Source organism: Chaetodon trifascialis, chromosome 15, assembly GCF_039877785.1.
Source record: "Chaetodon trifascialis isolate fChaTrf1 chromosome 15, fChaTrf1.hap1, whole genome shotgun sequence".
Taxonomy (NCBI): Eukaryota; Metazoa; Chordata; class Actinopteri; order Chaetodontiformes; family Chaetodontidae; genus Chaetodon; species Chaetodon trifascialis.
The window spans coordinates 20,282,416-20,305,224 of NC_092070.1; the positions used below are offsets into that span (position 1 = coordinate 20,282,416).

Below are 22,809 nucleotides of genomic sequence, written 5' to 3' on the forward strand. Positions count from 1 at the left end.
CCTGCTGTGAGTTGGCTTTATGTCTGCTAGTGATAAAATGTATTCGCACAATATTAACGTTCCAAGTTTCCACTCAAGCGAATCATGCAAAACATTAAAAAAAGCATTTGTCAGATATTCTGATAGCAGCATGAATTATTTAGTAGTCCAAGAGCGCCCACAGGCAATTAGTCCACTTGCTGTGTGCGGTCATTATTAACAACTAAATATTGCTTGTACTGATAAAAGTATTAATCACATGCAAAGGTAGAGACGGAGGGAGGGAGGGAGGGAGAGAGAAAAGGAGAGGGTGGGGCTCTCCCCAGCTTCTCTCTGTCTGTCTCAAAACAGGGTGGGATGAGAGACAATAAAGAGAGAGAGTGATGGTGGTGCACCGGTGGACCACAGTAGTTCTAACCTTATCAGAGGCTCTCTGTCCCTTTTTGTGAATACGCCCATCCAAGGAAATGAGTGCTTCCTGTTGTTTTATAGAGCCTTCCTGCGAAAAGGTTGAGATATGTAATCTCTACCCACCAGGGAAGACGGACATAGCATTGTCAGGCAAAATGACAGCCGCTAGTTGCTCACTTATGTTTTCTGGGTGTTTTGTGACTCTTCTCATCTGGGGTAAGTAGAGGATTTACACTGTCCATTTCTTATGATATAACTTCTTTACTTGCCCTCTGTCTCACCTCTCAAGAGGAATGCTTGGGGGCTTTCTGTGACTGAGTGGCTTTTGGAAAGGAGCTTAGCGAGTCTCATGATTGAGTTTTATACTTAAACTGTTTGCTTTAAGGGTCAGAGAGTGATTTTGATCAAAGTGAGACAACAAATTTGTTTTAAAGGAAGAATTTTATGGTACAGGTGTTGTTGAGAATGAAACCACAAGATTTAACAGTTGATTTATGATTGATGCTGTAGTTATTGTTTGCTCCGATTTATTATTAAATTAGATCTTTTATTCTTGTGGGAGAGGAATGTGTTAAAGTTTAAATGCTCTTCGGTTGAATATATTAAGATTTCCATGAGTCAGTGGCAGACAAAGGGAGGATGCATTGACCTGTTCACTCCCCACAGCTTGCTCCTTGTTTTTTCCTCTGCCTCTTCTGCTTTCACAAGATCTGAACTCTGTACACACAGGATTATCTATCATAATTTAGCTTAAAATTTGAGGGTTTTTACTTTTCTATTCCAATACTCAGCCCTCCCATTATTTTATTTCTCTTGTAACAGGATGCACAACAGTGGTTTGTCTGGTTGATGAAAAGTTGGAGGTGCAACCCGCCACAACAATCGGTATGTGTGTTATAAGAAAAAAAAGTACATGTCATGCACGATCAAAAATACTTTGACTAACCAGCCCTCCTCTGTCTGCAGGGTATCACTCAACAGAGATGACGATCGCGAGTAAGTTCTTTTTCTGACACATTATCGTAGGGAGACACGAATGTTCATGTTCTGATTCAGTCTTACTTTGATAATCTAGCAGAATTACATGAATACATTTTACAGTTACAAATAGTGATTATGCATTTGTGTCCACTGGAGGATTGTTCTGGATCAGTTCCTTGAACTCATTTGGCGGGCTGGAACTGACAAACACAGAAAGCAGAGCTCAGAGATCCTGGTTTCTGCCAAGATCTCCTTGTGTGTATTATCATGAGAATCCAAGACAAACTCCTGGGGAGGTCTCTACTAGTGAGGGGTCAACAGCAGTAGACACACGGCCCATAATGGTTTAGGGTTAAAGGTTAACTTGAACCTCATTATGAGCAGCCCCCACCTGGCTCAACTTCCTGAATTTGTTCGTCATTCACCCCATGCAACGTCTGTGATCAACGCATGAACTCCGAGTTGTGAAACAACTGGAACTTTGGAGCAGCGCCCCTTTCACTGTTCCTCATCCTGTGCCTTCCTTTTTTTTTTTCTTTCCCCTGACTGTCCCCCTCCTTCCCCTGCCAACTCCCCCCAACTCTGAGCTCCTCCTTTGCTGAAAAGACACATTTCCTGATGTCATTACTAAATCAAAATGCTGCTCTGCAAACAGATGTTGTGAGAGGCCCAACATGTGGATTCGGTGACATAAATTAACAAGTTGGTCGTGAGAAAACATGAACCATACATTTCATTTTTCACTCAATCAATGAAACCACCTCTCTCACTCTGCTCTTTAAAGTGGTGAGTGGTGACAGTGAGAAACTACCTTACAGATGCAGCACACATATGAGCTCCTCATGACATGAAAAACATAAGTTTCCCACGCTTGCGGTGGAAAATTGTTCTTTACAAGTACATGTGCGTAGAGATACTTTGCCTTTTAAACAGCTGGTCAGCTCTGACTAATAACTTCTTCCAGGTTTGGCCACATTAACCTAAATATGAAATCATGACTGTCTGCACAGCACACCCTGCAGAGTCACGATTACATCTACCCCAAAACGCTAAGCCCTAAATGTTTACTTATGTTTCCTATTTGGCAGAGGCAGCCCAAAAGGCAAATAAATCACATGCTGTGAGCTGGCCAGGCCTTCGACTGTGAGAAACTGAGACTAAAAAGCAGAACAAGAGTTAAAGAGTAAAGGGTTTTCAGATGTGAGTCCAGCCCAGCTTGGGTGTGCTCCCTTTTATTTGGGAGAATGGAGAGGACAATCTCTGTTGCCTCCACCCCTTTAAAAAGGGAAGAAAATCTAAAAGAAACGTGTGTTGGAGAGGGGAAGAGCTGCTGCCAAGGCGCTGGGCCGTCAGACAGATCTTCGAAGAACATCTGCTAACCGCGGGTAACACTGTTTGGACATCTGGTAACCGAAGGTTACACTGCGTCTCTTCCATCCTGTCGGGTTTCCTGTTATGCCTCGCTGTACACAGTCTGAGAAGTTTAGGTTTATTACACATGGTCATCAGCTGGGGAAAACGCACCTTTATTCATTTTTTCTGACATGAAGGGAGCGCTTGGTTTCATTGGGGTATTCCTCTCCTTTCTCTCCGGTGAGTGTGTGGTCTCCCTTCTACAGCTGCAAATGCCTGCCTCAGTGTTAGACATGTGAAGGAACTCATGAGCTACAGCAGACGAAAACGCTCTTTTCATTGATTTTTGCAAGGATGCATGTGTTTGAACTTATTTCATGATCTGATTTAGAAGAGCTTGACATGGCAGATTTGAAGCGGGTTAGTGTTAAATGCCAACAGTCTGCTTTACTGGTGGAAGGTTTTAAATCTTGCTTTTCTTTGTTTTAGATGCCACTTATGGAGACTCTATCATGCCAATTGGTAGGTGACACAACTTTATAGTCATAGAAACTTATATCATTCTGTGAGCAAATAATTCATATGAGATCATTTGAAGATGTCCTACGTATCTTTTCAACCTTTTCTAAGCTGCCTCAATGTCTCCCTCTTTCTTTTTGACTCTTTCTGCATTTCACGCAGTTTGTGGGAATAATTCTCACAATTGTATGGACTTTTGCACTTTCTGTTTTGGTGCACCAACAATGGAGTGCCTTTCCCAGCTGCTTCACCATCTATGTCTCTCCAATTATGAGATTGAAATGGCATCAGTAAACAGCTCTGACTGGTGCGTTTGGGGCAACGTGAGCGGGTAAGTTGTGCGTGTTTGCATGTATTTGCAGTCCATTATTTTTAACATTAAAAAATAGTGTCAAATATTTGCCAGTGTCTGAATAATCTTCCACACACTTCCTGTTTCCACACTGCAGTTTTTATAGCAACCTAAGCCTTTGCACAGAGATGATATCTGACTGCCTTCTGATCCCATGGCCCAACCCTCTGGTGGAACAGACCTTTGTGGACATTCACTCCAGGTTTTTCAAAGACTGTCCCACAGAGGAGCTCAGCGACCCACCGCCAGTCATTGTCTTTGCCCTGGTGATCACTCCCATCTGCCTGATCCCTGTCATGGTTAGCCTAGTGGTGCTCAAGACCAAGAATGGGGATGGCAGCTCTTGAAAATCCTGAATCTCTGCTCACCGTCATCAAGAGTATCATATTTTTGACCTACACTCCCCCAACCTGAGGACTTTAGCTTGTTTCTACATACACCACTGCTGTGCTTTCCTCTCACCAGTGACTTTGCGCAGGACTTCTGTACCTGTGCTTCACAACTCATCTTTGAGATATCAGCCACGGAGGAAACCTATTGAGAAAATGACACTGATGTAGAGTGAATGTCATGATCTGTGGCATCACAATTATTGCGGCTGCTCAATAACAACCTTCCCGTCGGAGACTCGCTGCAACAAAATCTATCTTATTAGAAATTCCTGCAATGTGGTGTGCCAATTTTAAACCAGATATGAACATATCGGTCACGTCCAATTTGTGCACACTATTCAGGAAACAGAGTTTGATTTCTACAGGGGAGCCGAGTATTCGGGGTTACGATAACAAAAGCTCTGGAGCTTGCGAACATAAAGGCAAAGCATATTTGTGTTGACGCTCATTATGTTGATCAGACAAAGTAATTTTTATTGTTGAATTCTTCTTATGCCATGTTCTTTGCTGCCGTTCACACTTAACTCTGCTTTGATCCACTAATTAGACAATACGCAGTATGCATGCTGAGGACATATGTGACCCAAACTGCTTTTAAGTCTGAATTGGATACAGGTACGTGTCCATGTATGATCTATGAAAAGGGTCCTCTATATGTGTAAAGGGAGGACAGGAAAAAGACTATAATCTGATGTATGGATCTGGTTATGTGAGTCATGATGTTTGTAAGGTTTGGGGTCAGAGGTTACAGATGGGACACAATGAGTGGGTACGCCCAGCAAAGGAGCTCTCTTTCCTGGTATTGTCTATTTTTGAACAGCAAATCCTTCAGCACTTTCCTCCGTCCAACAGCGACAATACTCATGATCATATGATGAGCTAATTGAAACTCACCTCCACCCAGTTCAGACAAGAAGACATTTGAAGTGTCTGTGCAGTTTAACGATAAACACTGAGCGACGACAGGAAGATTAAAGCTATCTTTTGCCTGAATCATGATAATGTCATTATGTCTTGTTCAGTCTTGACGATAAAGCCGTTGCAAGTGCTTTAAGATTTGGATCAAAGTGTGTATTTATATACTGTGTAATATTTCTGCCATTGTCAGGAATTACTGGACTTACTGTACAGTCTGAGAGAACACTGCCTGCTCTCACACCATGTACTGTATGTATTTTTATATACTTTTTTTATAGTTTATACAATTAAATCTACTAGTTGTATTACTGGCTGTTGTTCATTTTAACTCATCTGGACTGTCAGGTAAATGAAAACCATCAGTTTTTTTTTAGCCGACCATAATGAGGCTGTGTTCAGTTCAGCTCATGTTCACAAGGATACATTAACAGAGTTGCGGCATCATTCTGGCAGAAGTACCCTATAACCTTTGTCAGTATTTGATTAAACACCCCTTTCCCTTGAGTGCAGCGCAGATGGCACTGCTTTGTGCCTCAGGTAGTATTTCACTGTATCTTCAGTGAGCAGCACAATATATTGTGGTGCAGTTGCTATGCTGTGCAAGTGCTGATGTAGTGAAGGAAGCAGTGACAGCAGTCATGTATCACACCCTCATCTGGCAAACACAACACTGCAGGGTGGGCCTGTGTTTGTGTGTGTGTGTGTGTGTGTGTGTGTGTGTGTCTGGCAGGGCTGAGTGGGAAAGTGTGTTTGGTGACCTTCTTCCTCTCTAGATGTCGGGTCATCCTCCTCCCCACTCCCCACTGATCTCATCCAATTCTGTGTTACTCCTTATTCTAAGACTAAGCCAAAAACCATTTCTGATGCCATTATGCAAGATCTGATTGTGAAAACAGTATTAATCGTCTGTTTTACCTCACATTACATCAATTATTTCACAAAACAATATGTGCATGCATTCAGTGCACAAGTCAAATAGTCAAGGTCAATATACAGTTTGTTTTCAGTCAGGAAACCTTGCCCTCTAGTGGTTTCATGTGATAAAACCTGCTTCATGATTCAGTGGCAAGTTTTCAGATAAGGCAGAATGGAAAACAAGTGAAGAGACTTAAGAATTAATTTTCCTGTATTTCCATAACGTTATTTTTAACATTCGGTTCAGGAAGTGTAATGTTGTCATGCAGAGAGCAACTTAGCTGTGGGCTACAACTTCCGGCCCCCCTTTTTAGTCTATAATTGTTTATAATTTGGCACAGGCACCATTAAAAGTATGCCGAATTTGCTATTAGCAGTTCATGTTTGCAGTGTATCTGTGGACGTACAGGCAGCTTTTACTGGATTTCTTTGATACAGAAGGAAACTTAAAAACGTGATAATTCTCAGGCAAGTTCTGCAGTTGCAGAGCATTTTTTTGTATGATCTGTAAGAAGATGTGTGGATGTTTATTTGCAATAGAATATTTCTAAAATGCCAAAAAATCCATGTAGTTTTGAGGTAAGTGAGAGCACAATAATATCAGTTAATGTCAGAGCATCTCTTTGCAACAGTACTGCAAAGTATGGTATCATCAGAAATCCTTCAAAGCATATATGAAGTCAACAGGTTGTTTTTCAACCCCTCAGCAATGCCACAACACAATTACATAACATAACATTTTGAGATGCCTCAACTTGTATATGCTTCAGCTAAAAAGATCTGTGCTGACACAGACGTGGGCTGACATGATGCTGTGGGGCTGGAATTACTCTCTGTGATGGACCCGTCCTCCAGATACATTCTGTTATGATAAATCTGTCAGAGATAGTTTTGACTGACAAATTAGGAAAATTAGGGAAAAAGGAATCAGGCATACCTTTGAACTTTTGATTTTGTTGACATCAAACTCATTGAGTAGATTTAAAGTATTAGATACTGAACCTGTGATTGGTAAAGATAATGATTATGAAACATATTTAAACTGAGCTAAATAAAGTATGCATTTAAACACTGACACAACAACATAAGCAATGCTAATTAAAGTCAAAATATGTTTTGTCCTATTGTAAAAAATTTGTTGTACATTGCAAAAGCATTGCAGTCACACACCTATTTTATGATAACTTGAAAAATCATTGTTGTAAATAGTTTTATTACTTCATTCATTCATTTGGGGGTCTCTGTTGCGGCGGCGCTCCCTGTGGCCACGGCCGGTGATCCTTCGCAGTGCAGATGAGCTCCCCGTAGGTGGTTTTCTTTTCCTTTTTCCTCTCATGATGCCTCAGTGCCCTGCCATTTTCGTTGGGGTGGGTGTGTGTGGGTATGTGTATGTGTGTGGTTGTGTGCGGGTGGGTGTGTGCATGATGTATGTCTGCAGGTGTGTTGGGAGGGGTAGTTGCTTTTATATTGCTATGTTATGTTTTTAACTTTTGTTAAGCACCTTGTGCTGCATTTTTATGTATGAAAGGTGCTATAGAAATAAAGTTTGATTGATTGATTGATTGTCTTTTCTCCACTGGAAGCACGGAAATTAGACATTTTCTAATCTTAAACATAGTTACTTTAATTAAGCTCAGATACAAGAAAATACATTATATATTACACCCTGGAATATGTGAGTATACTGCATATTTGTAGAACTGAGACTGCATTTTCATAAGATTTGCAGACCTTCCTCTCTGCAGCAGTGATCACACTTGCGAGTTGCAGCTGCGTCTCCAGTTGCAGGGTGGTGGGTTTTGGCTCTGGATACTTTGTTGGACCTCTGGGTCTTCCACCTTGGGAGCTGGTGACTGTTATGTCCCAGAGATCTGGCAGCGTTGTTGGAAGGACGGTGTGTAAGGGCATCTGTACATCAACTGCTGGTTCCTTTGGCAGACTTCGTAGTGTGTCTGGGGACTTTGGCTGTGGAAATAATTGAAGTAGCTGACAGTGTCAGCTTCACTGCTTCATATGAAGGAGCATTCAGCAGCATCAATGACATCTGGTCAACCTCCACAGCTGGCCAGATAAGGTCAGCTTCTTGGAATCTATGCTAAGTTATTGATGACTTATTGATATCTCATTGCATTTACAGATGTCTTTATTTATAAAAATCAGTTTGCATTGCATGTTTTTCTCACCGACTAGTTTATTGGTGGCTGCAGACTGGAGTTTTGCCAGACTTGATGAAAATTAAAAGATTGCACCCATTGATGCGAGTCATTGAGTGTGACATGAGTAATTACTTTGTTGTGCGAGATCCAGGCAGCTGGCACTGTGCTATGTCAGAGCTGACCCTTCAGCTGGATGATACGGAGCTGGCAGCAGACTGACTGTACGTTCAAGTAGGTTTGACATCAAAACTGCTGCTCAATCAGTCAGAATAAACTCAACAAATACATAGAATGAAGAACCATGTTGCACTGCCAGCTGAAAATCTGAGAGACAAGAGGCAGAAATACGAAGGAGCAGGGCCTGCACCAACCCATGAAAGTTAATATTACTGGTTTGATGATGATCCTTAGAGATTTGTGCCTGGAAAAAACAAGATTTGGAGCTGCAGCTGCACAACTTGAAGGTAGAGTTGGTCTAAGTGCATTGACATGCATTGCCGACTGAATTGTCACATGCAAGTGGATACCACTGGCTGCCAGAGAACAAGATAAGCAGCAAAATAAACATGTACTGTGAATATGCAGAATTGGCAATGCAAGTGAAACATTAAATTACACTTTAGTAGTTTACCTCCGTATCTGGAATAGTTTGCAAATGACAAAACAGGAGCAGATGTGGGTCTGTAGGTTCATCTTAGGCAAAGAGGATGCAACAGATGATGAGTAAATAAGGATGTGCAGTCCTGATGTAAGGGCTCAACGAGGTTCACAACACATCACCAGTGCAGACTCTCTCGAAGCATTATGGTAAACCTTTAGAAAGTTTTCAATTGTAGGTAATATAAATGTGCAATAACAAACTTTGTTGCCTCTTGGGAGCAGTGAAAACAAACTGTGAATGAATGTAAATCCAATATTGACTATCTTTTAGCTCTGTTTTTGTTATCTGCAAACTCCTTGGCCGCTAAATTCTAGTTGCTAACTTTGTCCTCCTGCTGTTTGGTGCTGGGGGTACAGCAGTCAGGCGATATATCTCTGCGGGTTCATCACTGTGGATCACACTGTGATCCAATATTAGAGTAAAAATATTGATATTGAGATTGTGTGGGTGTCTGCATGGTCTGCTGCATTATCATCGTGTGTCTTCAAGACAAAAACAAAACAAGGCAAAACAAATGATAATCACCACTCATGTACTGCAGTTTACATACAGTAAGACAGTGTGAGCCCAAATTCTGCCAACATTTATCACAAGATTGACCATCTCAAGAAAGAAGCAACATGGCAGGTCAGTTTCCTGTAATAATGTGAGTACTGTTGAGAACATCTTCCCTCAAGTTATCGTATTGTAAGACGATACACATCTGTGTCATTCTAAATGATAAGAAGTTCCAAAATAACAAGATAACACGACAAGACAATTTCCAAGGGGTAACGTAACCTTTAACCCTCATGTCTCCTCTAAAGAAATTATGAACAGTCTGTGAAATATGACCCAGAGAAATGTGAAACAAAACAAAACAAAGCTGCAGAACAATGCAGCTCCAGTTAACTTAAAAGCATCTGACTTTATTGTTGTACCCTTACAGACTCTCTGGAGGGGAACCTGGCTGAGATTGAGGCCTGTAATTGAGCTCTGGTGACGGGGCTGCAGGCGCCTGTTGCCACTCTGACACACAGCTGAACTGTTCAAGAGTGCCAGGCCCTGCTGGATGTCAGGACCTGTTTGGAGCCAGAAATAGCTGGAGAAGACAGGGAGAGCCACAATAATACCACTGTCTGCTAACAGTGATGAGGTCTCTGTAGCACCACCACAGCTTAAAATTGTGTAATTATGTATACATTACTGTTCATGTAGTATCCATGTAGAGCCTAGAAGATATCTGAACAGGAAAATTCCCTTTTTTAAAGACTTACCTGGATTGCTTTGAGCATTTGAGCTGTAAATTGTGACTATGCTTGATACCAGAAGTGACCTCTAGATGGCAGTCTTTGAGAGCATATTTAGTAGTTGAAAAATTGCACCTTTTAGGTATACTTCTGTTCACATTGAGGGGATGAATATGTATTATATTACTGGTTGCGTCTTTGGTCATGGGTTCACACTCAAACCTCAGGTCGTTGAAATCAAAATATTTTATGCTTCTGTTTGAGTCAATATACAGTTAATTTCTCATGTCCTGTAGGCTCAGTTTCAAAGCAAATAGAATGACTGATACGCAAACAAAGTTGGAAGCTGAAGCTTTAATGAAAACACATTTAATGATCTGACTCTCCCAGCTAATGCTCTGCGCGCCTTGTGTTGATTGTTCGGCTTCATTGAGAGTGAGAAAAATTAAAATGTGTCAATAATTTTCATGCCCTGAAGAGACTCAGCCACTGTACGGTCTTGATAACAGCTGGTGATGATAACATATGCACACTGCTGTGTTTACTACACTATCTGAATTTTTTTGAATTCATAGGATGAAAACTACAGTACCAGTTCAACTAAGTAAATTAACTAACAATTAAATATTCCTTTGTGTTGTCAAAATACAGAAATACTGACTGGAAGTTCTTGCATATTTAAAAAGTCTGTAACAGGCAGTAAGAATTGGTAAAATCATTGCTCCAGGTTTTCAGTTTTTTTCTCAGTCATCTTTTTATCATGTGAAAAGCCACAGCGATGTGTTAACTTTGGTGGCGCACCTGCAATCATGCACCTCCCTTTCCTCTTACCATCCTGGAATTATTTTGACAGGAGCTTTTACCATGACAAACAGCTAGATTCACTCCTGTTTAGTGGTGAATAGCATCGCTTTCAATCCACAAAGGCTGAGCTTCTTAAGTTTATCTGCACAGGAAAATAAATGTTTCACATATCTTTTTGTTTCCTGTTTAAGACGTCTAATCCCGCACAATTCTTGAGAGATTTTTTTCAGACTTGCTTAATACAAATCACACAATGCACAAATGAATGCATTTGATATGAAATATCCATCTCTGCATGTGCAGGTGCATGTGCACCTACGCTCAGAGATGCTCGTCACAAAAGCGTCCCAGCACATTTACTGTACGTAAAAACGCAGACACAAACACAAAGGCACTCACTCACAAACAGACACAGTGGACAATGTAATACAAAACATAAAAGAAGCCTTATATGCAGGTGTAGTAAACACAGAGCAGCGACTGAAAGGAAAAATATGAAAGGAATGTGCGGGAACTTATCCCCATTTTAAAGCCATGACAAACAAAAGTTTGTGCTTAGTGTTCCCATCTGTTTATAGGGACTGTGTCATTTCTCTAATACAGTACTTTACAATGCTTCAGGGATTGAGCATAAACAGGCCTAGTTTATGCCTCTATATTATGAATTGCATTTATGCAAATGCGATGGTGACAGTGAGCAAAAACCTTTGATCCGGGCTTCTTTGTGGCTGGAACAGTTAGTGCAGTGAAAGCATCATGAATCTAGAGGGGAAATGCTGTGTTGAGATTGAATTGGGGGAACCTGATACCTGAAACTTCGCCTGCCATGTAAATTAAGAGCTGATACACTGTTTCTTGCCTTAGAACCTCCTATTCTCCTAAGGTTAATGACTGTGGCTACACAAAATTGGCTGTGGCGTTACTACAAGACAAGTTGTTTGAGGACGAGATTAAGATTGTCATTTCCCCAATTAAAGAATTATGAAGCTTTTAGTCAGTGTAATGAGCTGCTCAGCAGTCATAATAATAAGGTTTTCATGTTAATCTATTCCTGTTTCTTTCACCACTACTGTACCTCATAGTCCCTGCCAAGATCATTATTGCAAAATGCAAATGTACCTGTTCGTTTTTTCCTTGAGTTTACTAGTCCATAAAAATGAACCGGTGAATGTGTTTTCAGCATAACTGAAAATGTTTTAGTGTTCCCTCTGGTACTCCTCACAAAGCAGGCATTTAAAACCGTCTTTATTGCAAAAATCATGCCACAAATACTGTTCTACTGAGTCTCTTAAAAACAGATTTTTATTTAGCCAAGAATTGACTATTAATTTTCAGTTAGGTGTTCATGGAGACATTATTTTGAATATTTTTGCAGCTAAAATTGCTTTGTGGTCAGTTTCTGGGCAGTTTCTCCCATGCTAATTAGTTGCTCTGATTTTTCACAATATTGTGTAATTTAGCAGACAATAATGGGATATCTTAGAAATCCATCACATTTACAGACCACAGAAAAGATGCATTTTACTAACTTTAAAGAATAACTATGATGCATGTCAACCAAACGTCTGTAAAAGGTGGTTAGAGTCTTACAGTACATGTTCACATGATGTTTGGTGTGCTTTAAATACTCTGTGATTCATGCATTGACGCTACCTGAGACTGGGTGTGTCCCTGTGTTGCTCTCATACAGCCCCTATGGAAAAAAACCACACCCTTTGATTCTGTACAAATCTAAATTTCACTTCAAAACGATCCTCCTGAATCCACTGCAAACACGCTTTGGATGGCATGCGTGCATAAGAAACCCAATTTTGTATTCAAAAATTTCAATCTCATTTCTTCTTGAGCACTTTTGCGCCTTTCTGAACTCAATCAACAGACATACGCAAATAGCTTCAGCAAAAAGGTTTATTTTATTCCTCAGACTACAGTGTCAAGGTAAACACAGACAAGCTCTCGGTGTGTTTTATTAAGCTATGTGCCCTCGTACTCCGGTGAGTCATCCTTTGATTTTCATTTCTAAAGATGCCATTTTAAAACCGGATGCTTTTCAAACAGACAGAGGCTTCGGCTATAAAGAGGGGTTATTGCTGCCTGGATTTATAAACAAACTAAACGCTGATCTTAAGAAGATTTACTGAAGGGTAATACCCAGGTATACAGACACATGTCAGCAACAATACATCTGTTAAATCATGCGTGTTGACTGTAGAAACAGTGCACCAGGTAGAAGCTTGAGATTGAGGGATGACTTCTGCTTTGGAGTTTTTAGTACGCCTGCTGGCATATGGGTGTGAAAACCTTATCCCACACCTCCACCTTCATGATGGATTTGCCCACTGGACACATAGTGGCCCTGATATCTAGAGCGTTGCCCACGTAATTGATTCCTGACCCAGTGGCTTCCTCCCTTACAAACCCATGCTCTTGCTGTTTCTTCTCATAGTACATTTCTTTGAACAGATCCTTATCGCAGTTACGGCCCTTTTTATAGATGCCCACTGCAAACCAGTTCTTGTACAGGTTGTAGTCCCAGGGAACTGAAAACATGATGGCCAGCGTCTCAGCGTAGTCATTATGTTCCCTCGCGAAAAGGTCGTATGTCAGGACGCCGATGCAGCCGGTGGCTTTGCCGCTTGACTTGGTGAAAGTGCAGACCTCTGTCTTTAGAGGGCGCACTGTGGGTTGAGGTGGGTTGTACATCTCCCCATTGTCAAGATACACCCTAACCAGCACACAAAAAGAAACATATATTACACATGGATCTTTATAATAAGTTTCAGACAAGCCTGAAAATATCCAACGCAGTCAGAGCTTACTTGGGGTTGATGAGGCAGTAGTTGTTAGTGATATTTGAGATTTCAATGGTAGCACTTCTCCGGCTGGTCACATCGGCTGCGACAGCTTCAGCTGACTCTGTCATGTTGGAATGGCTGTGAGATCTGCTTGAAAGACAAATGTAATTTAGATGCTGAACTGAACAACGTAACAGCTGTGACTAGCACTTCCATCCACTGCAAAACACACCGGGAATCATGAAATATCTTACAACACTAAACATCCTCCTGACTGCTGCTCCGCTGACATGCCGTGTTGACACTACGCTGACCTTCAAAATTGCACAAAGACTGGAACTTGGCACGAATGATGCATTTCGGAGGCTAATGAGATTTCAAACCAGTTGCGAACAATCAGAGAATAGCTGCAGACTCTCTTTGCCTCATTAGAGAGTGTACCTCTTCAATTACAGCACTAAGTAGCACTAGAGAAAATGATCACCACTCTTATCAACAGATACAAGATACAAATCAAACAAATGCCCCATCAGGCTTCTGTATGCCTCTACAAATTGCTTTTTTCTTTTGGAGCCATGAGGTAATGAGCCATTCTATGTACTGCCTCTTACTAAATTATTTCATTATTAAAAGTCTTTTTCACCAAATGTTCCAAGCGACTTACCTGCTGAGAAACTATGTTGGTGCTCCGAAGTCCCAAAAAGTTACCTGAAAGGGAGGTGCTGGTAGTTTTTTGCCATCACCCGGGAAACCCTCCCTCTTACAACACAACCCCAGTTGGACAGTTCCACACACACCCTCTTTCAACACACATTTACCCCCCCCCCACAAAAAACAATTTGACGAAACAGACTTTTGACTATGACTATATGTTTTTCCCTGTGGTATGAAACTGCCACACCCTTGTCTTGTGCAGACTTGAACGGTTTCCAGCATTTTCCTGTTGGATCCCAACCTATAGGTTCATTCTGCACATTCCTGCAGGACTGTGAGACGTCTGACTGACGCGGTTTAGGAATCTCGCCGATGTAGTCTTGCGCCACAGAGGAAAAAAGCAAACTGAGCAAGTTGAGACAGACATGTCTGCAGGAACCTTGACCTCTTGCATTCACAAAACTAGCCAAAAACCAAACACTTCAGACCAAGATGGAGTGTCTCACAGCCAGCGAAGACCAATTGTTTCCATGCAGATTAAAAAAACATCTATGCAGATATTCCATCTGTTGCTACTCATTAGAATTGGATGGATCCAGCTAAGAGATTAAAAAATGATTACTGTTCATCAGTAATAATGAAAGCATACTGAGTGAAAACATATCCCACACAAAGCCACAAGCTTTGGGTCTGAATATTTTATTGCCTTAATCAAAGAAAAAAAGGGGTGTAGAATATACACGAGACCAAGAAATAAGCTAATGGAGAATCAATGAGCTGGCTGTCAGATATTGATATCTTTCAGCGGACACAAAATACAGATGACAGCAGAATCAGTCTTCCTCTCCTCTGGATGTTTCTGGATGACAACATGCATCAGTAGTCAAATCAAATGATTTTGAATGGTTTATTTATTCAGTTCAGTACAAAAGCAACAAAGTACAGAGAGGCAGAGCAACACTTTTCAACACTAGCGACCCATTTTATCATAAAGCTCCACTTTAACAATGGCCTTGCCTGTACTAGACATTGTAGCCCTCACATCAACATATGTAGCTTTATATAACAGCCCAGTGCCGCTTTCCTCAGAGCGGACGATGTTACTGAGGTCTTCCCCATCATACATCTGGCTGTACAGATGTTTGTCGCAGGCCCGGGAATGCTCAACCACACCCACGGTCAGCCGGTTCTTGTAGAGGTTGCGATCAAAGGGCACAGAAAACATGACAGCCATGCGCTCGGAGCAGACCCTGCTCTGCATATGGAACAGGTCGTAGGTCAGCAGGCCGACACTGCCCGTGGCAGTGTGGTCGTCCTTGATGAAGGAGCACACTTCGGTCTTGGTGGTACGAATCGTAGGCTGAGGAGGGTGTAGACAGAAGCCACTTTTCATGTAAACCCTGTACAGGAGAGAAGGAGACAAATCCTTACCATCACTACCAATCAGTCGGTAACTTCTACGTGACACATCCCAGACTTGTGATGAAAAAATAGTTTTGTAAGTTTGGTCGAGATTGTCAGTGTACTTTTTGAGTGTTGGGCTTTCCAAGGTACCTGAAATACCTTATGCTGATGGATGGAGTGTGACTGTACAAGTACTGCTGTGGACTTCTAAGCAACAGTGAGTGTACCTGCATACGATGTGCAATGAGGCAGTGTGTGTCACTGCATGATGGATAGGTGGATGTTCTCAGCAAAGTGATGTCACACATGAAAACCACCCATCCAAGATACGGTCTGTCCTGCCACAGCTAGATAAATGTTGAAGCATGGTAGAAATTCCAATAGACGTGGGTTATTTTTATTTATTTATAGCATTTTGCTTTATTCATTTTCCCTTTTTAAGCAAAAGTGGAAGAAACAGAGTGCTCGTTGAGAAGTAGGCACAACCAAGTCTAATCACTTAAATACGTTACGTTACGTCACGTTAAATAGGTGGTACACTCACATTTCATTTGCAATATAATTAAGCGTTACTTAGAATTAAATACGGTGTAATCACATTGAATTAACATAGACTTTTCATGCTGGAAAACTCAATGGACAAGTTGTAGAATATTAATTTTTCTGAAGGGATTGCATGCCAGTGGTATCAAGATGCTGCAGAAAGGCAGCGCAGTCTCAAAGCACAGCAATGCATTAAGCCTTTGTCAAACATGAGCTCACACACATGCCACGCATAATGTTGATACAGGTAGACTTATCTAACTTCCACTGACCTCCAATTAGAGATGTGTTTACACTTTCATGACAGTTTTTCCATAAATAACCATTTCCATCACATTATCTCTATGAGGCCATTAATTAATTTGTATTTCTTTCAGTTAACATTTTTGTTTTTTCCTCCGTTCCTGTGTGAGCTCAATTTTTATGTTCATTCAATCACTTTAATATGTATTAAATTGGTAAACACATTTACAGACTTACTTGGGGTTGATGAGGCAGAAGCTCCCGCTGACGTTGGTTATTTCTATGGTGCAGTTTCTGTTGGTGGTGAGAGTGGCTGACACAGCTTCTGCTGTTTCTGGCATCTTGGCTGCAAGAGGAACAGGAACGAAGAACAGTGCATGTTGTGCAGTAAACAGATAATTTTCTTTTATATAATAGACATAAAGAAAAGACCCGAGTACTTAAAGTGTTGCTAAACAAAATTACCCTTTTAGTCAAACCAAGCTGACTTTAAAACTCTTGAAGAGCGTACACATCTACAGTATGTGCATATAAAATGTGAATACAGCTTAAATATATGAGAACTGCTCTTATCTGAGAGTGCTGAGGAAGAAAAACACATAGATCACAGCTAAGTTATAATCTTGCCATAAGTAGGAGTATTTATATTCACCTTTTGGAGTTAGACACCCGAGATGTGCTAGACAGCAGCTTCAAGGTGGAGACAGTCTCTCTTGTGTGATTGCACCTCGACAGTCCATGTTCCAGCACAAGCACGGGCGTGTCTACTGAGAGTTCACCGTTCCTTGTGGAACAACCTACAACACCTGGAAAATAAGCACTCAGGCCACCTAATATCCCAGGATCACGATATATAGTGAACATTCTCAATAATTAAAACAATGAAGTAATTCATGTATTAATTAGACAACAGGTCTGTGTCAGCATTTTTGCCTTCACATCAGACGTGGATGGTATTGATCTCACTTCTGCATCCTGAAGTTTTAAGGACTTTCGGTGATTTTAAGACAATTATCTGACTTCATGAAGTTTATGCAGCACATTGTTGTGACATCTAATCACACTGCCTGTGCTGTCGTTGAAACTTTATTTAACCTGTTTTGTTTTCCCGCAGTTATTTTATTAGTTTAATTGATTTCATTTCATCATGCCTTTCATTTCATGTACCGGCTCGCTCAGAATACTCTCGCAGGCATTGCTTAACTGATTGTTTGTTGTTACAGGTGATGGCTGGTGACAGATTCCTGTGGGAACCTCCCTACATCAGTCACAAATTTCAACACACCGTCTGACTCTTATTTCACAAATTCTCCTCCTGCCGACTCTGCTCCCGCTGGAGTGTGGAGCAGAAGAGGAGACACTCCCTTTTTCCACATAACTCACAGAAAACAGTACATTATGTAACACAGCATGGTACACTGCAGTGTTATATTCACACAGGGCCTTCCCAATTAAGTATATTTTGCAAACTTTGTGCATTTTGAGATGTGTTCATTATTCCACCAACCAATTCAAGTTATATTATGGCAGCTGTTCCATACATCAGGCGCCTGGAACTTGATTTAAATCCTTTAACTCTGATGTGCTTGAAGTCACCAGATGGCACCAAACATGCATTTGTAAAAATACATTTGCACTACACAGACTTTGTGAGTTAATGTTTGCTATCTGATGGTTGGCCAGTGACCATGGCAGAATATCTCTGACTACTCAGCATTCCCTTCATTATGTCCTGTGAAAAGGGCACGCTGCAGCCCATAACTTTCCTATTCCACAAGAAATGGGCAACCTCTGTCCTGCAACACATAATCAGCCGTTTAGTAGCATCATCAGCTGATTTACGTATACCAGAGGTAGATTCAAATTTCCTCCTTATTTTATTAAGCAGCAGGTCTGTTAAATTTAATCACGCTGTGGAGTTAGCGTCGCAGTTTCTGAGAGCAGTAAGAGGCAATTAAGAAGGTGACAGGATAAGGAAAAGGACAGAATGTCAGTAATCTCTATTCATAGGTAGCTAAGGCTTTTAAAGTGGTATGATGACAAAGATAAATGTACACTAAAGATGAAGCCGTATTTAATTACAGTGGCTGTGGTATCAGTATCTTTGCCTTTTTAGCCTGTTAGACACCTTTACTTTACCTCAGGCCTACATCCCTGTTTAGAAGAATGAGAGTCAGGCTAATGGTTTGTTGAATCTAAAATGATTAATTACTCTTTGTCAGTATCATATCTCAGATTTTAGCTGCCATCATTAACACCAAATCTGAGTTAAAGCCAAACAAACATGATCTTCAATGAATAAACACTCGGTTTCCAGATCGCTTGTTTACTTGTTGATTTGGCCCTGATTAAACGGTAAAGTGAAATGTTATGTCAGCGCGTTGTCACTAGTGAAAGCTTTACTGCACTGAAAATAGCTGAGCCGTGGACTGCAGGTTGTTTTTGTTTGCTTTATAGCCTCAATGTGTGATAAATACAGTACACCTCTGCAACAAGCAGCTGGCAAACAGTTAACCCGCTAGCTGGCCGGGCCGAGCGACTGCCAGAGTCAGTCACAATTGTTTCCGGGCTAGAATGCCATAATCAGTGTAAAATAAGATGGAGAATAAAATAGTAAAATAAAAGAATAAAAATAAGAACAAAAGTACAAAAATGAGAAAACATAATACATCATTTAGTTAGCAAAATTCGTTAGCTTATCTCAAGCTATTGGGACAATGCATTTGTCATTATATTCAGGAGGTATATTTGTACAGTGCCATTGACTTTTGTCTTATAACTGTCTGAAAACCATTTCTCTATTTCATTCTGAGAGACAAGCTAACAGAGGAATGAATAAGCTGAGGTCGCTTCCAACACTTTGGACTCTCCTGCTCTCTGTCGCCCCCAAAGGTCAGTGCTGGCATGACAGCTTGCTTGCGAATTTGTGTTTCAAGTTTCCTCAAAGTTGAGCTCTGCAGACTTTGATTTGAAGGATGAAGACATTGATGGGACAATGTAATGGAAAACACCCTCTGCGGTCCTGCCACAGAGTTTAGGAGGCAGGGATTCATGTGTACGCAAAACATTTGTGCATTTTCTGCATCATTTGCAAATAAATAAATATTTACGTGAAAATAAAGTTTCAGTGATTCTTGGTGTGAAGGCTTTTAAGAGGAAACTGATGCATATCTAACAGGCAGTGAGAAGCAGGTGTGCAGGCAGGTCACGTGTCAGGTGACAGACTGGGGACACCTGGTGGGCAGGTGTGGAATTTCATATCTGAAACACCAGGAGAGGATAGCAAAAACCAAAATGAATCACTCTGTAAAATGTGATAAAGTGGAGCAGGGATGGGGAAGATGGAGCAGCTGTTGCCATGACAACACCGGTAAATCATTCACGAATAATTCTGATAGGATGTAATAATACGTGCCGAAACATGCTCCTGCCACAGGCTTTCTAATCTGGTTAAAGATATTTGTCCTAAGATCAGGTGCAGTTGTCAGAAATTTTAACGATTGATTTCCAGCACAAAGAAGAAGCCTCAACAAAAACATGGCGGCAGATTCCTGTGCTCGTTTACATCACAGACGTTGATATTGTGATGCGCCGATGCCACTGAAGAAGCAGCATCAGTATTTTAATACCCAAAGGTGATAATTTGCACTCACAGATTCTTAGTAGGAGATCATTATTATTATTTTATCATCCTCAATTTTCACTTTACATGCTTACAATTTGATGCTGTGGCTGCTATCAGAGCATTCAGAAATTATTATAATGACATTATAAAAACTGACAGGTTTCCATGTATGTTACCTCCAATATGTACATTTGTTTTTCATGCCGATGCCACCCGGCTCTTGTGGCCATTATCAGACACACAATCAAACCCTGTCATCAAATGCTTGATGTCTGATTTTGTTCTGACCTTTTCCCAGAATCACTCTTTCACTCCCAAATATGACATTGACATTATGGAGCTCTGGGGTGCCGCATTCGCCACTTAGGATGTGTGAACCCTCCATGATCGTAAATTGCTCCTCCTGTGCGAACTGAAGCAGATGTGCCAAACTGATTTTGGATTGAAATGACTTTGTACTCAGCAAAATACAGCAAGCACCGGTCCTAACATTTTTACTGCTCTTTGATTGTGTGGAGACACAGTGACCATTCGTTAGATTCAATATTTAAATATATTGCTATTAAAGAGTGATAACAGACAGTTTTTCTGTAGTTAAACACTAATGTCTTATGATTTGATCCTATTCAAACCTTTTTCAGCACTACACAGCAAGTCAAACACTGTGCAGCTCTAATGATGTGTAACGTTAGTGACATCTCTCTCAGTCTCGAGGGCACGCTGTTGTAATCTCCTTATTTCTGCTGTTATAATACCTGAGGATAATAGCTTTGCTGATGCAGTGCTTCTTAATTGTCACTTTTTATCATTTCATAAAACACTGTCCATCCCGAGCTGCCATCTTATATCTTTTATTCATTATTTTTTAATGTTTATGTAACATTTTAAGTTATGCCCAATATAGAATCATGGAAAACACATCATGACGTACGTACAAACTTCCACTCTGCTCTTGTTCAGAATAATGTTTACTGATTTGGAAATATTTTCATACAATTTGCATAAAGAGTACATTTTGGAGACAGGATGCATGTTTTTTTTTTGTTTTTTTTTTCTTTTGGCTTGCTCTAAATTCTAATGCTACAAGTGCACGGAAATGCAAATCCATGTACCTGATGGAAGCAAATGAAAAGGGCAAATCACTGTTTTGTTTCAAGAATGCCCTATTATTATTTTATACCTGTGTTTCGAAGCTCTGTCTGACATAATGCACTCAGTCACTATTAGAATATGTCATATTGTGTGATGTTTTTTTTAATAATAGCACTACCTTGTAAAGGTTAATCAGTATGAAATTGAGGTTAACCCATTAGCTTATCTTGGCTGACAACTGTAATAGCAAGAAGATAATATGGTAAGACTTCATGTTTAGTTCACCTGTTTAACATCAGAACATATCTAAACATTTAATAAAGACTTTATAGAACATATAATGTACATAATGTTGTATGTAGGTTTAAGTAGGTTAATTGTCAACAATTATAACTTCTATGAAGACACATTTCCTATTATTAGAACTGAGTTTTACTTTATTGTGAATTGTTACAATGATGTGTGTGTTTTTTCTTTGTGTTTTTGTTCAAAGGTTTTTCACCTATTCATGACCTACTATAACCCAAACTAACTACTGCCAAACTAAACTGCCAACTGCAAAATAAAAGAAGGAAAAACTCAGCAACTGTTTGGTCACTGAGTGGAACCCTGTTCAACCTCGCCTAGACGAATCAATCCCCTTCAAGTGGGGAAGCTGCAAACTTCAGACTCCAAGAAGTTAAAGATAACTTGACATTGGGACCTAGATACAACAATTTTTTTTTTAATCAAATTTCATTTTGATACTCAATGCCTCGTATGTGTGAATGTGTGTCCTGTGTTGCACTTCAAGACTAGAAATGTCATTTATAGTTTTATCTATGCACAATAAACAGAGCTTCACATCTGATTCTTTGGAAGTATTGTTGATGTTGTTGTCATCACATCATTTCTGTTTGCTGCTATCGACTGTGTTTGTGTTTGGGGGAGACAAATCTGTTCTGGTTAAACAGACGAAAGCTGTGGAATTAAAATGTGTTAGAATTCACAGGATCTGTGTTTTATTTCAATAAGCCCATTATATTTTATTAGCCAGGCTTTTATTTGTGTGATTTATCTGGAAAGAATACTTTGTTTCAGTAGCCTGGTGTAAAACAAGGCAATGCCTCTGTCTGTCTCTGTCCATTAGACGTTATAAGCTCATATATGTGGTTTAGCGGAGCCTTGCATTGATTTACAGAAGATTCATGAGGAAATCGTGTAAAGGTTTTAATGTAAACTATTAAGTTTCATCAGGGAACTGAGTATTTTGGTGGAGGGTGGTGGAATAGCCTTCAACTGGAAATTAAAAAAGTTTAACCAATGCGCAAGCAGCAATTATCTCATTTGTAATAGTCATGCAATCAAATTTGTGTAAAGCAAAGAAGCAGACGAAAAGACCAAATAATTTGTGCAGAGCAGCTGCACATTTTCCCATGTCACCCTTTCATTTCTGCAGGTTCTTTTGAGTTTGAACAGGTATTAATCAGAAGAAGAGACATTCACGGTCACCAGAGTTGGATTCTTCATTTATTTCCTATAAACACAAGATAACCACTTCAGATCGTCTGATGAAACCCTGTGTGCTTAGGCAGACTCTCTCACTGCAATGGTTCAAGGCAGCGTTGTTCCGGATCTTATAATGTAGAGCCACGCGCAGTTTCTCAAAAGTAGAAATGTAAAATTGCAGACAATCAGTTAAGCTAGAGATCCAATCACTGAATATAAATACCCCCTCCCTTTAATACATCATATTACCACTGCATAAAGTCTTACAATTTCATCAGTGTTGAGAATGGGAGAT

At 40.4% G+C, this 22,809-nt stretch overlaps 3 protein-coding genes across 4 annotated transcripts; 1 reads left to right on the forward strand and 2 right to left on the reverse strand.

The window, feature by feature from the left end:
- The first annotated feature begins 323 nt into the window (after window positions 1-323).
- ramp2 (receptor (G protein-coupled) activity modifying protein 2) lies at window positions 324-5,212 on the forward strand. Its single transcript, XM_070980871.1, has 6 exons — window positions 324-606; window positions 1,213-1,275; window positions 1,357-1,386; window positions 3,214-3,246; window positions 3,406-3,574; window positions 3,693-5,212. The coding sequence occupies exons 1-6, from the start codon at window positions 447-449 to the stop codon at window positions 3,940-3,942; spliced, it is 705 nt and encodes a 234-aa protein (XP_070836972.1). The 5' UTR covers window positions 324-446; the 3' UTR covers window positions 3,943-5,212.
- Window positions 5,213-12,634: 7,422 nt separating this feature from the next.
- On the reverse strand, window positions 12,635-14,190 carry apnl (actinoporin-like protein). 2 transcript variants are annotated; one of them, XM_070981731.1, is made up of 3 exons: window positions 14,130-14,190; window positions 13,490-13,612; window positions 12,635-13,395 (listed from the first exon to the last, which is right to left on the reverse strand). In XM_070981731.1, exons 2-3 carry the CDS (start codon window positions 13,591-13,593, stop codon window positions 12,939-12,941), a joined length of 561 nt encoding a protein of 186 aa, XP_070837832.1. In that variant the 5' UTR covers window positions 13,594-13,612; window positions 14,130-14,190; the 3' UTR covers window positions 12,635-12,938. The 2 variants fall into 2 exon arrangements, with proteins under 2 accessions (XP_070837832.1, XP_070837831.1); XM_070981730.1 differs by having other exon boundaries at window positions 13,490-13,615.
- Window positions 14,191-14,816: 626 nt separating this feature from the next.
- LOC139343960 (uncharacterized) lies at window positions 14,817-17,009 on the reverse strand. Its single transcript, XM_070981822.1, has 3 exons — window positions 16,962-17,009; window positions 16,547-16,655; window positions 14,817-15,519 (listed from the first exon to the last, which is right to left on the reverse strand). The coding sequence occupies exons 2-3, from the start codon at window positions 16,648-16,650 to the stop codon at window positions 15,090-15,092; spliced, it is 534 nt and encodes a 177-aa protein (XP_070837923.1). The 5' UTR covers window positions 16,651-16,655; window positions 16,962-17,009; the 3' UTR covers window positions 14,817-15,089.
- Between the last annotated feature and the right edge of the window lie 5,800 nt (window positions 17,010-22,809).